Source organism: Pinus tabuliformis, chromosome 9 (assembly GCF_031772625.1).
Source record: "Pinus tabuliformis cultivar Carrire ecotype Pingquan chromosome 9, CPIR1, whole genome shotgun sequence".
Lineage (NCBI taxonomy): Eukaryota > Viridiplantae > Streptophyta > Pinopsida > Pinales > Pinaceae > Pinus > Pinus tabuliformis.
Genome location: NC_142307.1, coordinates 1,335,588,902 through 1,335,606,033, shown reverse-complemented (window position 1 = coordinate 1,335,606,033; position 17,132 = coordinate 1,335,588,902). Strand labels below are relative to the sequence as shown.

General features: G+C 39.9%; 1 protein-coding gene across 1 annotated transcript in view; it reads right to left on the bottom strand.

Annotated features, from left to right (window-relative positions):
• LOC149153456 (30-kDa cleavage and polyadenylation specificity factor 30-like) overlaps nt 1–5,975 on the bottom strand; it is a 260,357-nt gene extending 254,382 nt beyond the window's left edge. The window contains exon 1 of the mRNA XM_089445456.1: nt 5,071–5,975. Coding sequence (XP_089301582.1) covers nt 5,071–5,429 — 359 coding nt within the window. The 5' untranslated portion in view covers nt 5,430–5,975. The remainder of the gene's footprint in view (nt 1–5,070) is intronic.
• Nucleotides 5,976–17,132: the final 11,157 nt, after the last annotated feature.

Below are 17,132 nucleotides of genomic sequence, written 5' to 3'. Positions count from 1 at the left end.
ACACCCAGACAAGTATAAGGTGTTTCTGACAGAGGTTATTGACAGAGAGCCTTCTAGCTATTAGGAGGTTGCACAGCATCAGGTGTGGTCGAATGCGACGGTGGAGGAGTATAACTCCATCATGATTAATGATGTGTGAGAGGTCATGCCTAGCCCAGTGGACAAGTCAGTAGTTGGCTCTCATTGGATCTATAAGATCAAGTATGTTGCAGATGGTTGCGTGGAGAAATGTAAGGCTAGGTTCATGGCCAAGGGTTATGCACATAAGGGAGGCATAGACTGTGAGGATACATTTACTCTAGTGGCTAGGTTTAGGGTCATGATATCTCTAGCAGCATAAATGGGATGGCAAATTCACCAGATGGACCTGAAGACAGCTTTCTTGAACAAGTTGATAGAAGAGGAGGTGTATATTGAGGAGCCAAAAGGATTTGAGACATCTGGTAGGGATACTCATGTATGCAGGTTGAAGAGGTCATTATATGTACTCAAGCAAGCTCCCAGAGCATAGTCAGATCAACAACTACTTGCAGTAGATGGGCTTCGTGAAGAGCGAAGCAAGTTCTAACCTCTAGGGTCATCAGGGCTCAGAGAGGACTATAATAGGGACTTGTCAACTGAGTTCGAGATGATGGACTTGGGACCGATGCATTATTTCCTAAGACTGGAGATATGGCAGACAAATGGGGAGATATTCCTTGGACAATGGAGATACACTATGGAGATCTTGAAGAGATTCAGGATGCAAGAATGTAGAGCCATGTCTACACCTATGATTACCAACTGGAGGGAAATACAAGCAATAGAGGACGCAGCAGTGGAACCAACCTTGTATAGGCAGCTAATCGGATCTCTATGTATTTGGTCAACACAAGGCCAGACATTCGTTTTGCGGTCAATACTATCAGTAAATTCATGGTGGAACCTAAGAGAGTACATTGGACAATCGTGAGACATGTATTGTGGTATCTACGAAGTATAGTCGTGTATGGTTTGAGATATGCTCGAGGTGATCGTGTCAATTTGATGGGATACACAAATGCAGACTAAGCAAGTAGTTCAGTGGATCGAAAAAGCAACTCAGGGTGTTGCTTCAGTAGTGGATCAACAGTTGTCTCTTGGTGCACCAGGAAGGAGAAGTTTGTGGCATTGAGTTTTGTAGAGGCAGAATACATGGTAGCAAGCATGGCCACATGTGAAGTTATTTGGCTTCGAAAGTTGTTAGTACCACTGTTTGGTCAGTGATTGGATTCGATCGGCATTAACTATGACAATCAGAGTTTGCATCAAGCTCTCTGAGAATCCAGTGTTCCATGATAAGTCGAAACATATCAACACCAGATACCACTTCATCAAATATTATGTATAGCGTGGATCAATTTGGCTACAGTATGTTCCCATAGATCAGGAGGTTGCAGATATTCTCATGAAGGCCTTGGGTAAGGCAAAGTACGTCTACTTCAGGGATAAGTTGGGAGTAGTGGGGAATACCTTCCTCGCTAAGAGGGAGTGTTAGTTTTTTAGTAGCTAGGACAGGTGTTCTAGTCTCTATTGGTGTCTAAGAGGTTAAGGAACACAAGAGGATAATTATCTCCAAGACCTAGAAAAAGTTTCCAAGGAAAATGCCTTAATTAGATTAATTAGATCAAATGCCTCTTAGGAGAATTGGTTAATTAAATTAGATTAATTGAGGTAAATCGATTTTGCTCTAGTGACTTCTAGAAAAGTCATGAGAAGGGGTCAACATGATCTTAGCCACCGAATGTGATTAGATCGTGGTCGATGGTTGCTCAACGAGAGATTATAAGAACAAATCGATGGGGCTTTTGGAGACACACAAGGGAGTTCGAATTACCCAATTGCAGTGAGAGAAAGGGCGCAGTTTGAGCAAGGAAGACACCAGTAGAAGGGTTTCAAAGGAGAAGATTGGGAAGAAATATTCTGGAGGAATTTTCTTGAAAGATTTCCAAATTCTAGTGAAAGGAAGGAGGTCGAATTCATCAACAAAAAAAGAGAGGCTGAATTCAGGAGTGTGAGTAGCTAGTTTGCCAGTGTGTGTGACAGAGGGGCTCGATTTACATTCCAATTGTCAGATCAGCTTCCTGGACGAAGTGCGAGTTGGTCAGACGAATTGCTAGAGGCAGATTTGCTTGTAGGATCATTATCCCGAAGGCAATGCGAGTTGTTGGAGCAGTCAAGTCAAGTTTGCAGGTAACCAATTGTTGGGAGGAGTGCAAATAGCATAGGGAGGTCATGATATTTTGCAAAAGGAGACTTTGTGGTTTCCAAGTCAACTTGGCCAAAAGAATTATTTGTCGGAGCTTTGCTAGTAAGAGGCAAGCATATTGTAATTCTCAATTTTTCTGAAAATTAATAATAAAACCCTCATCTGCGAAACTTGTTTTCCCCACAATGGGGTTTTTCCAAAGATAATTTGTCTAGAAATATTTGTGTTCATTATTTTGTGTCCGTAGATTATTTCTCAATTCCTATTATTATTTATGAAAATTGCAGTAGTGATTTATTCGTTATTTGTCGTGATTAATTTATGAATACAAATAATCTGCATAAGATAGAAGAATAAATTTCGATAACTTCAAATAAAGAAATTCCCCATATATATATATATGTGTGTGTGTGTGTGTGTGTGTGTGTATTTATAGCCTAAGTGGGCCTAATGATTGAGAACATGGGTTTTCTCCTCAAAGGTCACATGTTCAATTCCGAAGGGCAATAGGGTAGGCATATGTAAGCAAGTTGTTGTTTGTGGATATTAGCATGGGGTTGGCAAGGTACCAACACTCTCTCGCTTACACGCTAGAGAATTAGACAAATTGTATTTCTCAAGCGACCCCAAACCTAGAACTTTGTCACTTGGATGTAGCTCATGTGGTTGTGAGGAAAAGTTGCTACTCTCCCCACTCAAGTTCAAATCCCACTTTGTGACATGTTTGCTATTAGTGAGCCAATTGTTGATGAGCTTATATACAATCTATTCATAAGTTGTTGAAGTGACATTTTGCCCTAAAGAATCTAGGGTTTACCTTGGGTGCCATCCTTAGAATGAGGGGATATGCTAGGGTGATTTCCTCTAGGATATGTTATCTAGAAAAAATATGTGTATGTGTGTGTGTGTTCTACGGAAAACCCCACAAGGAAACCCAAGGGATGGTTCCCACATTGATGAATAGCATCCCTAGTAAATGCTTTGGTGTAGACTAGAGCGCCTAACCCCAAGACATTTGAAATAGGCACCTGCTAACACCACTTGAGATTATGCTTATATATATATATAAAGAGAGAGAGAGAGAGATGTCCCCACTAACATGGAACTAGCCAAATGCCTAAGAACATTGAAGATGACCAATTGAGCTAACCCCTTGAGCACAATTGAGAGAGAGAGAGATGTCCCCTCATATCATGTTTCAAGGGTCAACATGTCCCAACGTCATGTGACTTAGGTTATCACAAATACAGCAACATTTGTCTTATTTGCAGGGTTAATGATTCAAAATATGTACAAGAATACACTTTGGACATCATGTATGTATGTGCTGGTTATTGCACTCAGATATATTGACAAGATTCCTTGGATCACCCACATTATTTGAGCACAAGAGAGGCACAAATGTTCATTTGTAACTACCATACCTCTTTAGTTATTTATAGCATGCATGCAAAGGGTTCTTACAGCCAATTTATGAAAAATATGCAACCTTCTTCAATCTTCTTGAGCATATAATTGAGGTGCAGCAGGCCTATAATCTAATGTTAATAGCAATATGTGGTCTAGATGGGAAGAATCCGAAAAAGAGCAAGAAAGGGAAGTAAAACAAATAATTTTGGGTAATGATAGAATGTTTCCTTCACGTCTCCACTAGCAAGGAATCAGTGGTAAAATATGCAGGTTCTGATTCGCCTAGCCTTGGGAAAATATACAAAGGCAATTGATAGCACTACAAATGGAAAAATGGAAATTAAAGGTGCCCTTCAGGAGGGTACTTGGGAATCGAGATCCATAGTGTTGGCTAACCATGGTTTTCTTTCAGTGGTTTCTTGTGTGAGTTCATCTATTTACAGACATCCTATCTATTACACTTTTGTATGAATTGTGGGAGTGTTACTATGTGACTTTATTGTGAATGCACTTTGTATCTGTTGTTCATTCACAATTTCTCACATTGTCTCCAAGCATGTTTGAAGCCTGAAGAAATGTGAACAGTCTTAAGACAGAGTCTGAACACCTCTCTTCCATTATGGTTTAAAAAAATTAAAAAAATGAGGATGCTGCTTCCAGAATCTCTTGCTGGCTGGGTGGTATGCTGGTGACTGTCAGGAGCAGCGAATAATTGTCATGAATAGTTTTCCGCTTGTTTAGCGTTGAAGGAGACCATAAAATGTATCACGCCGTGTTAGAAGATAGACTTTTTGATACGATAATTTATTTATCATGACTAGTAATCATAATATACAGTTGGCATCGACTATTTTCTATTCAATGTGGATGCTATGCAAGCTGGTCATTTCAGGAGAGAATCAGTTTCATCTTCAGATATATTTCAATCACATAATTTGTACATTCTTCCATCCTCTGTAATCACAGTCAGCACACTAGCCACCATTTTTGCAAAGGTTAGGTGAAATAGCTCTTATCTGGTCTACGAGGTTTTAAACAGGTTATTGTTTAGTACATATTATTTGTGTTCATTTTACCGAACCAAAACAAACCCTGTGCGCAAATTCACAAAAACATTATATCCATCATCTTTACCGCAATGTGGCCAGAAATTCACATTCTTAAAAACCAACGTTTAGCAAAACTAACCAATTCGATCGAGGTCATGGACTAGAGTCAATTCACGTTGACAATTTCAAATTTATTCTTTTTATTCTCTAACGCTGCCATGCCTCTCTTCACGGATTGCATCTTGTCTTAAAAAGGAAAATTTATATTAAACAAAGGAATTCTAATAACAGAGACCTGTGCCATATCCTATGTCTTTTGAAAAAGATAATTTCAAGTTTTCCAAGATTCATGTGACAAAAAGGAAGGTTGTAGTGGAAACTTACATATTGCACTCCCTGATATCATCATTAGTGTGCTTGTAGATGCAGTCAGGTTCGCGGCACTCTCCACACTTAGCAAAAAACCTGCAGATGGGCATTCTTACCTTGTCAAGCTGATGAAGATACCCGCAATAATCCCCCTTCATACACAAACCCCTCAGCCAGTGCCTGCACACTGTCTGCCTGAAATTCCTCTTGGAGATTTTTTGCCCGGCATTTGAGTTTGGAACTGGAAGAGGCCCCGCGGGGTTTTGAACAATCGACGTCCCGTCTGGGCCTAGAGCCGAAGTACCGCCTGCGGCGGCTCCCGTTTCCAGCCCGCCCTCGAAATCAAAGCTCAGAGCGCCCTCTCCTTCCTCCATTGCTACGCTTCGCTGCAAGGACTGAAACGAAAGGTAAAGCCAAGCCCTAAAATCTCAACACCCTGGCTTGTAGGGAGGAGCCTCCTTCCATTGAATTATGAACAGCTTTCTTAACAGTCGAACACTTTGTGAATGATGGAAATCTATGTAAAATTTTGCAGGAATTGCGAAAGCTTGAGAAGCTTTAATATTCCACCACTTATAACGAGTTTGGACTCTTTCGAAAAGTCTTGAAGAGGTCCGGATGATGCCAGAACTCTGAGTTCTAATGTCTCCTCTGGAGAGGGAGTTGGACGGAAGCAGAGTAACCCTCTTCTGTGTAAAGTTATTTTGTGTGTATCTATTTACTTTTCTCTGGGCATTGAATCACAACAGTCACTCCATCGTGTGCTCGGACGCCGGCGTGACTGCTTTAATATGTGCTTCCCTCCGTCCCGTCGCTGGGACGCGGCCGTGACTGTGCTCTTATATGCTTCGCAGCCTTGTGGACTGTGAAATCCACCAGGATTTGAGAGGGGCGGTTAGTGACGTGTGTTCAAGTTTTGTGAAGAATAAAGGACTAAAAGGATCAAGAACCACTTGAAAACCAACCTAAGACATTGAAGAAGGAGATACGCAAGGTTAATTCACCATCAAGATTTTATAAGCATAAATGACCGTGGGTAGTACTTTATTTGTTCATCTATTGGTATAAGTTTAGTTTCTGATATATTGTGATTTTATGTTGAGACAATGATAAAGAAGTGCCCCTCTAATATTCAATGATTGACTAATGGTGAAGTAAATATGCTCTTTTAAGTGCAAATATGTTTATAGTAAATATGCTCGTTTAAGTGTAAATATGTTTATTTGTTGTATCACATATGTTTAATATCTTTAGTCTAAAAAGATATTAAGTATTAAGTTTTGTAATATGATTTATAGTTATTTTTGTTATTCTCGATGGGGTGATTAACTAAGTTAATGATGATACTGAGGTAACGCGTGGGCATTTATGAATATCACATGTTCAAAGCCGTGAGGACTGGCTTCCTCGTCTTCTCAATGCACTTTGTGTACGGGAGATGGTAATGTAACTTGTGTGAGACCTCAATCAGTCTTGAAACTCGTGGGAGGTGGCGTCTGTCGATGATTTATGGAGGGTGGTGAGGTTTGCTATCAGACATTATGGGTTTGGTCTTGTTATGGTAAATGTAGTTTGAGCTTTGAGCAAGGGAGCGGTTGTTTCCAAGGGCACCCTGTTTGGGAGAGGTGGCGTATTCGTCGTCAACGTCCCTTCCTCCGCTTACGAGTGTGTATTCTTGTTAATTACCAATTTGGTATTTGGTTTATGGTCATCACACGCAGGGAAGGATTTGGTCTTTTGGCTTTGGTTTTGTTATGTTGGTCCTGTTGGGGTCTAGTGGCATCCCCTACGCACTGGAGTGAAATTTTGCTCACTGCCTTCAGTGGTCCCCTCTCGGGGTCCTGCAAGGGTAAGCGATGTCTGTGGAGTGTGTGTGCTGGATTTTGGGTGGTTTGGTTAGTAGGGGTCCTATTCAGGGAGAGGGACTGTGAATTGCAGACCCAGGTCCTCGTTGCTGGTTTGGAATTGCGGTTCTTTGCGTTCATCCTGGGTTGGTTGGTTGTGGTCCCGTTAGCAGGGGTGGGGTGTTTCTCCTCGATGACAGTTGAGGTTTGTGAAGTCACCCGCTGGTCAGCTTCAACTCATCCCAGTGGTGTAGGGTCAATCATAATGCGTCCGACTCCCCGTTTGGCTCGTTCCTCTTCGCAACTTAAGCCCAATTCGGGCAGCCCAGGGGGGTTGTGCATCTCCCTCGTAGATGGAAATGGCAACCACTAAGCTCTGGGTGGGGCGGTATTAATGCAAGTCACTTAGGACGGGTGGTCTCTGGCAGTCGCGGTGGCAACAAGGCAGGTCATTCTGGTCGGGTGGCTTCTGAGGCTTGTGGTGGTCGCGGTCGTGGTGGCTTGATGGCTGGTCATGGGAGTCGCACCCCACGAAGCCAGCAACAGGGTGGGACGATTCGTCGCGGCGGTTCGAGGCAATGGGGGAAGGCTCGTAATTTGGGACGCGGTCAGAGACAAGATTGTTGTTTAGAGCACTGTCAGGATTTGATTCAGTCAATACTTGAACACTTGGAAACCTCGGAGCGGGTGAGGCAGGAGGAGCATGCAAAGCTCATTGCCACTTTGAACAAAATGCACTACTTCTAGTGCCATGTCCGGGAGCGCGTAGTGGTGGTCTGGCGAGGCCAGAATATGTTATCTGAGAAAGTAGAGAAGTTGGAGGCTTGGATGGCCCACTTCGAAGAGCATGTTCAATGCTCCTTCCGTCATCCTCCTCCTCCTCCAGGAATAGCTCCGGACAACCCAACCTCCATCACTTCTAATGACTAGCATGGTTATAGGTGTTTTACTTGTTTTATGTGTTTACTGGTGCTTTTGGCCTCCTAAGTTGTGGATTGTGTCTTTAGATGTTTTTTTGTTTCTTTGTCATATGTTGATCGTGGTAGTCAACAAACCTGTTCAGGGTGAGACTACCTACATTTTGCAATTGTTGTACCTCTTTTTTGAAGAATGAATAGAATCTTGATTTACAAAACAAAACAAAAAAATTGCTAGGTTAAGATTTTTCCTTTTTTTAGTATAAGGAAATAAGTTAATAGCCCAAGACTTAGAGGCATTTGGAAAGAGTGAAAGCATGCTCCCTTATGGACAATCAATGAGTCATTCTAGGCGGTGTGGTTTTCCTTGTGTGACAGTGATGAATCAATTTGCATTGCGAATAACAACTGATGATGGCTATCCCCACTATTGGCTTGACAAACTAAGTTATGGTAAGTTTTTCCACTATGTAAAAATATAATGAAGTACATTAAAACCCACATGGTGGAAATCTTTTTGTGGAGTTTAAAATGGAAGAAAAGGAGTTAATATATTCCTCATAGGACACTTTAGAGACATTTTGTGAGGTCGCATTTTCTCTATCTAAGAAGAATTACTTAGTGCATGGAATATCAAAATGATAACCTAATATGTTTTAAAAAAAAATTAATCTAGATAGCCTAATATGCTAATTGAATATTCATTGGTTTGATAGAGGAATCTAAGGTTTTCTTTTTTAACTTGATGAAGGGGGGGAACCTAGGGGTAATGGCTATGGAAATGATTTCACGAGGAATGAAGTGAGTGGACTTATGGTGAAAATGCTCTATAAGATACTTGGTAAAACCAAATCATGAAGGAAATGTAGGACATGATGGGGAAGATTTAAAAAGCAAGTGTCCTCAATCCAGATGATGGTTCATCCTTGGGGTATCCAACCACTGTAATCAAACCATCAAGAAGCATCATGGTAGAGAATGGTCACCGTCAAAGTACCATCACCGAAGAAATGGCATTCATTAAATGGAAAACCCTATGTCAAATAATGTTGGGCTTTGGTCTCTCTCTAGAAGTGTGGCCAGATGTGAGTCTCCAAAGGATTAATAAATCAAGGATTTAGTAGGATCGGGACTTCATCCAAAGTTCATGATGTTGATCAATTCATGTGGTGAGGATATATATATATATATATAGAGAGAGAGAGAGAGAGAGAGATATAAAGAGAACGAAACTAGTAGGAGAACAATGTTGTGTGGGTAATCTTTTTGGGGTGGGTAAGTTCGATTTACAAAACTCCCTGAAGCATTAGCCTTTCAATACAAAGTTTGGTGACTTGATGTTTGATGAATATCACGTTGCAAAAAATATAACTATAATTGTGAGCAATAGAACATGAGACAATATTTTCAACTTTTTCCAACGACAATTATTGGGTTTCCAATTTTTAGTTGAAATTTTCACATTCTTTCAAGCATTTTTGTGTATTAAATAATTTCACCTCAATTATAAAATTACAATAGTCAAAATATGGGTTGATATATTGGTCGAAAATTAAGTCTAGAGGATGGTTGAGTTAGGGTATTATAACTGTTGAAACAAGGGTAGAGATGGTGGTCGCTAGGAAAGTTGAAAGTGATGTAATATAGGTCAAAAATTTTATTTTTATATGACATAATTAGCAATATTTTAGCAAATTAAATATCTGTAATGGGGAGGCAGATGCAAGGGCGGTGGGAGGGGTGTAATCTTTCCCCTGAATGAATAATTGAAGGACAATATGCATGACAACTATGAGTTATTTCCATCAATTTAGCAAGAGACATATGCTCTTCTACAAGTCATCATCCTAGCTCATACATTTCATTCATGGCATCTTCATGTTCCAAGGGACTTATTTATCATCATAAGACACGTGAAATTTGGAATAAAGGCCATAGATCTCATATTATTAGAAGCGATTCTTAGCATAATTAGAACTTCAATTGAAAAAATGAACTATAATATTCAATGGTTCCATGTGTGATGACATAACAACAAATTGGTTGACCCTCAAGCCAATTTGGCTCCCCAATTAGGAAAAAAAGTTTTGTTTTAGTTAATAGTCAACTTGTCAACTCGCCAATTCCCTGATTATAAGGGTCTCAATGCTTTTGTACCTAGTAAATCTATGATTAAATGGTATTTTGGGTAGTTTTGAAATTGTGAATTGTGAATATAAAATTGTTGCTTGCCATTACAAGGATTATTATAACACACCCAACCCCCTATTGTTGTATTAGGGTTGTAGGGTGTAATTAGACCCAACCTTTAAGGTTTATTATGAAGATGGGGTTATCAAAATTTCCTCTTCCTCCATCATCTCAAATCATATTTCTAATACCACCATCATCTTCTAGTCATTGGTAGCTTTATAAAGATATAAATTTCATCTCATTCTAAGCTCCAGTCACATGTTATGTGAATTTGAAGTTTTACCCCTTTTGAGGCCACATTAGCATCATACAAGCCACTTGGCTAACAAGTGGTGGCCCCTAGTCATGCATCGTAGTCCACGTTCGCTGACAACTTATCATATCAGTGCCTCGCCATATCAGTGATTCTATAAAATATGCATTGTCCAAATCCTCAGGGGTTCTAGTGTTCTAATAAGTCGGTAGACTCCAAAATGTTGATATGTCAATATGATTAAGTTCTTATGATGTACCAATATGTGATATCCTCCTATACGAAATACTGAGATATTGATGAATCCCTTATTACTACAAATCTTTGCAATAGTTCAATGACCCATAGGATAGTTCATCACGCCACCTCATTTTTCCAACAACCAATCATCATCTAGCATGTGGTAGATGTTAATGTGCCTGACATGTGGCACTGTCGATGTGTATACCAATATATTGAGATATCAAATATTTTCCAGGGCACGACCCTCATGAAGTGCTAATATGTTGATATGACAACTTAGCATGCAACATCATTCTCCAAAATGCAATTCTCACTTGACATGTGGTAGGTGTTATCATGTCCCCTACCACATGATATTGTTGATGTGTGCCATGTGTCACTCTTGTTTTCTTGGTTAGCATGCCAAAAACACCAAATCTAGGTGACGCATGTCCTCCACCTGGTGTTGCCATGTCACCATTTCTAACGTCATCATGACATCATCCTTCAAAGGTCTTGGGCTCCTATAGTCTTGTGCCTTTTGTTGATTTTCCCGGTCAATAATGGATTTTCTGTTAACAATTGGTTTGTCTACTAGAACTGCATCACATCGAACAACTTCCAAAGGCATTTCTTTTTATTCTTCTGGGGTCTGGTATTCCAATAATCCCCCTTCTAGTTGGTTCTCAGTCATGGCTCATGTCGACCCATGTGACTAGGGGCTAGATTTGAGACTTCCCGAACTCCGAATTTTAAATACAACCCATAAATTTTGCCCAAGTTACTTCCAAGCTTTTCATCCCCTTCCAAAGCTAAGAGAATTATCTCCCCTTAACTAGGCAGTATTCAAACTTCCTCATCTCCATCACTTATACAACAAAGAGATTGCATGTTGGGTTACCTCTAATAGCTTATAGAGCCTTGAGCTCCTACAAACATACAAGTCTCACTTCACCATTATAGTATACAAAGTGATTTAGCCTGAAAACATTCATGAAGAGGAAATATATGTATATCCGGATACAACCATTACAACCCAAGCCAACCTTTCTATTTGTAATCAGATGTAGTGCCCACTCTAGTTTCCTGACCCTGATACGACATTATCTTAGACACTCTATTCTTCGAGGACCTCAGATTGAGGATCTGGACCCATGACACTATTATTAGCGATTGAGATATTCATGGTTGGGATGTTTATGAATGCTTTCCATTGATATTATGGTAGCATGAATGGTTATGTATCTTATCTATCAGTATTCTGATGATTGCAATATTAATAGTTAAGTTGGTCTCTATTTGAAATTATGATGAGGGTAGTAAAGAATATGTATGCGCTCTACTAAAAGCATAATGAGGATAAATTTTTATGGATAGGTATATTTCTACGATGTTACGATGTTGATAGCTTAATGAATATGTATGTTTCCATTGATGATTATTGATGATAGCCATGAGGGATGTGTCCCCTATGTTACCTATTTCCTTTAGTTCAGACTTACAATGGACAATGACGTGAATGACCAGGAATTGTTAATGATGCTATTATGATAACTGACTAACATTGAAAAACCGTGTTACTGATGATTATTGAGTATGGCAGGAAACCATCAGAGGCACTCGCATATGACATGTCGATGACACCTGGTTTGATGAAAATTTATATTACTTTATCTTGAAAGTCTAAGTCGATCTTGGAATCTGCCATATATGTTTAACTATATTCTGATGATATATTGATGGTTGCAGGCACAGATTAGTTGCTTGACCGAATGACTCACATATGGGTGATGGGGTTGTACAAGTGGATGGAACTACATGGGAGGGGTGGGACAGAGTCCCTGATCTCACCCATTAGCACTCCCGCCGTGACTTGGGCTGGAAGGGTTGAAGCACCTTCGCCTTGAAGATCACGATGCCATGAGGGCAGATTCCAAAGTTGGGTCGCTCATGAGGACTTTACCGGGGGGCGCGCATCAAGGCGGATTCCTTGATCCCCGACACCATTAGTCTCACTATAGCATGCAACATAAGAGATGATAGTTGTCTATGACGTTGCACTATATTTTCCCCTCGTAATCACTGGATGCTTGAAGGGCAAGAGGTGTGGCACCCTTGGAACTTCAGGGGAATTTCTTGAAGGGCACGACCAACTTGGCACCCTTGGCATCACAGATAAACTATTAGGTGTGGCACCCTTGGAACTTCTAGGGAAGTTCTTGAAGGGCACAACCAAACTGGCACCCTTGACATCTCAAATAAACTATTAGGTGTGGCACCCTTGGAACTTCTAGGGAAGTTCTTGAAGTGCACAACCAAACTGGCACCCTTGACATCACAAATAAGCTATTAGGTGTGGCACCCTTGGAACTTCTAGGGAAGTTCTTGAAGGGCACAACCAAACTGGCACCCTTGACATCACAAATAAGCTATTAGGTGTGGCACCCTTGGAACTTTTAGGGAAGTTCTTGAAGGGCACAACCAAAGCTTGGCATCCTTGGAATCATTAAAAATAAATAATAATAAATAAATATAAGCAAGGAATGAAAACTAGGTAAATTTACATCAAGGGTAAATGATGATTAGAAACCAATGTAATTAAATCAAAAATAAAACTTGGAATAAGGAGGATCATAGGAAGAATCAAAATAGAGTACCTTAAAAACTTTACCCTTCCCATTTTGGAAAATACTAGGAAGATTATGTGGTTTAATTAGGAAAAAGGGGAAAGACAAACATAATGGTAAGGATAAAGATTAATCCCAAACTAATTTAAACCTAATTAAGAAAAGGGGAAGGTGAGTTAAAATGAGAATAATAAATTAAATTTAGAGAAATGTAGAGAAGTTCCATGTGTCAACAACCAACATAAGAATATCCATCTAGGAGATAACCTGAGTTAAATTAGGGAGTAGATTGGGGATAAAATCTTGACTCATTAATTGACTTCAAGTAATGAACACAAATTAACGAATAAAAGGGGGGAATAAAGAGACAACTAGGAGAAGAAATAAGAATCTTGTTGAGGTGAGGAAAATATTATTTTTAAATAAAAATTTAAGTAAATAATTTTGGGAGACCCTTGATGTGAGAATGACACATGGGTGGGTGAATAATCAAGCTATTGAATTATAAAAAAAAAAAAAATTAATTATGCATGACATGACAAGTGTCACCTATGAGGACTCCTATAAAAGAAGGGGCAAGCCATGGAAGAAAGGACTTTTGGGAACCCTATTGTTGGATGGATGAGATGTTGTGAGAGCAGTGATTACGAAGCTATAGTGAGTTTGGTGAGGTAGAGGATTTAGAGAGGGGACTCTTGAGCCAAGGTGTGCTCTCCTCTACTAGCTAGTGCTTGTCTCCATTGTACAACCCCACTGCAGCTCGGGGGTCCGCGGGGAAGAAGAGTACCCAAGGAGTAGGCTGGGAGGTTAACCGGTGGGTCTTCGCATTCGGATCAAGTGCGTCATCATTCACTCGCGGAGGTGACCAGCTACAAGGGAATACCAGCAACAGTAGAGCAAGCGGAGTCTCGCCTTCTGATGAACGGTACATATGTATTTCATTACTATTGAACTTAGTTAAAGGTATGAAATGTTATGGTATGTTTCCTGAAATGAGTGGCAGGAATGTGTGTGCTAAATAAATTGAATTTGGTCCTTACATTTTCAGTGTTTTAGTTGTAGATTTATTATAATGATGGGATGAACTATGTAGTGCCCACTCTAGTTTCCTGACCCTGATACGACATTATCTTAGACACCCTATTCTTCGAGGACCTCAGATTGAGGATCTGGACCCATGACACTATTATTAGCGATTGAGATATTCATGGTTGGGATGTTTATGAATGCTTTCCATTGATATTATGGTAGCATGAATGGTTATGTATCTTATCTATCAGTGTTCTGATGATTGCAATATTAATAGTTAAGTTGGTCTCTATTTGAAATTATGATGAGGGTAGTAAAGAATATGTATGCGCTCTACTAAAAGCATAATGAGGATAAATTTTTATGGATAGGTATATTTCTACGATGTTACGATGTTGATAGCTTAATGAATATGTATGTTTCCATTGATGATTATTGATGATAGCCATGAGGGATGTGTCCCCTATGTTACCTATTTCCTTTAGTTCAGACTTACAATGGACAATGACGTGAATGACCAGGAATTGTTAATGATGCTATTATGATAACTGACTAACATTGAAAAACCGTGTTACAGATGATTATTGAGTATGGCAGGAAACCATCAGAGGCACTCGCATATGACATGTCGATGACACCTGGTTTGATGAAAATTTATATTACTTTATCTTGAAAGTCTAAGTCGATCTTGGAATCTGCCATATACGTTTAACTATATTCTGATGATATATTGATGGTTGCAGGCACAGATTAGTTGCTTGACCGAATGACTCACATATGGGTGATGGGGTTGTACAAGTGGATGGAACTACATGGGAGGGGTGGGACAGAGTCCCTGATCTCACCCACTAGCACTCCCGTCGTGACTTGGGCTGGAAGGGTTGAAGCACCTTCGCCTTGAAGATCACGATGCCATGAGGGCAGATTCCAAAGTTGGGTCGCTCATGAGGACTTTACAGGGGAGCGCGCATCAAGGCGGATTCCTTGATCCCCGACACCATTAGTCTCACTATAGCAGGCAACATAAGAGATGATAGTGGTCTATGACGTTGCACTATATTTTCCCCTCGTAATCACTGGATGCTTGAAGGGCAAGAGGTGTGGCACCCTTGGAACTTCAGGGGAATTTCTTGAAGGGCACGACCAACTTGGCACCCTTGGCATCACAGATAAACTATCAGGTATGGCACCCTTGGAACTTCTAGGGAAGTTCTTGAAGGGCACAACCAAACTGGCACCCTTGACATCTCAAATAAACTATTAGGTGTGTCACCCTTGGAACTTCTAGGGAAGTTCTTGAAGGGCACAACCAAACTGGCACCCTTGACATCACAAATAAGCTATTAGGTGTGGCACCCTTGGAACTTCTAGGGAAGTTCTTGAAGGGCACAACCAAAGCTTGGCATCCTTGGAATCATTAAAAATAAATAATAATAAATAAATATAAGCAAGGAATGAAAACTAGGTAAATTTACATCAAGGGTAAATGATGATTAGAAACCAATGTAATTAAATCAAAAATAAAACTTGGAATAAGGAGGATCATAGGAAGAATCAAAATAGAGTACCTTAAAAACTCTACCCTTCCCATTTTGGAAAATACTAGGAAGATTATGTGGTTTAATTAGGAAAAATGGGAAAGACAAACATAATGGTAAGGATAAAGATTAATCCTAAACTAATTTAAACCTAATTAAGAAAAGGGGAAGGTGAGTTAAAATGAGAATAATAAATTAAATTTAGAGAAATGTAGAGAAGTTCCATGTGTCAACAACCAACATAAGAATATCCATCTAGGAGATAACCTGAGTTAAATTAGGGAGTAGATTGGGGATAAAATCTTGACTCATTAATTGACTTCAAGTAATGAACACAAATTAAGGAATAAAAGGGGGGAATAAAGAGACAACTAGGAGAAGAAATAGGAATCTTGTTGAGGTGAGGAAAATATTAGTTTTAAATAAAAATTTAAGTAAATAATTTTGGGAGACCTTTGATGTGAGAATGACACATGGGTGGGTGAATAATCAAGCTATTGAATTATAAAAAGAAAATAATTAATTATGCATGACATGACAAGTGTCACCTATGAGGACTCCTATAAAAGAAGGGGCAAGCCATGGAAGAAAGGACTTTTGGGAACCCTATTGTTGGATGGATGAGATGTTGTGAGAGCAGTGATTACGAAGCTATAGTGAGTTTGGTGAGGTAGAGGATTTAGAGAGGGGACTCTTGAGCCAAGGTGTGCTCTCCTCTACTAGCTAGTGCTTGTCTCCATTGTACAACCCCACTGCAGCTCGGGGGTCCGCGGGGAAGAAGAGTACCCAAGGAGTAGGCTGGGAGGTTAACCGGTGGGTCTTCGCATTCGGATCAAGTGCGTCATCATTCACTCGCGGAGGTGACCAGCTACAAGGGAATCCCAGCAACAACAGAGCAAGCGGAGTCTCGCCTTCTGGTGAACGGTACATATGTATTTCATTACTATTGAACTTAGTTAAAGGTATGAAATGTTATGGTATGTTTCCTAAAATGAGTGGCAGGAATGTGTGTGCTAAATAAATTGAATTTGGTCCTTACATCAGACAACACACATATGTCACATTTAGCATATGTGAGAGGCTCTCATTGCATGCAACTTTCAATCATAAAAGAATGCATATAAACATTCAAGCAAGCCATTTTAGTTACTCAACACACTAATCATACATATTCAATATGACAACACAACAACTTTATGCTTACCATTGTAACATTCCCTCCCACCCCCTTGGACTAATCTAGGTTGAATGGGAAGTGTCACTTTTAACTAACCCAACCTCCATGGTCTCACTATGGAAATGGAGTTACTTAATGTCTTCCCACCCAATTTATGTGGAACACACTTTGGATAACACCATCACATCTAACTTGTCATGAGCTTTTCAATGATACAACTTTTATCTCAATCTAACCTATATATTAAAAGTTGCACCCGTTTGAAATTTTGCCCCTT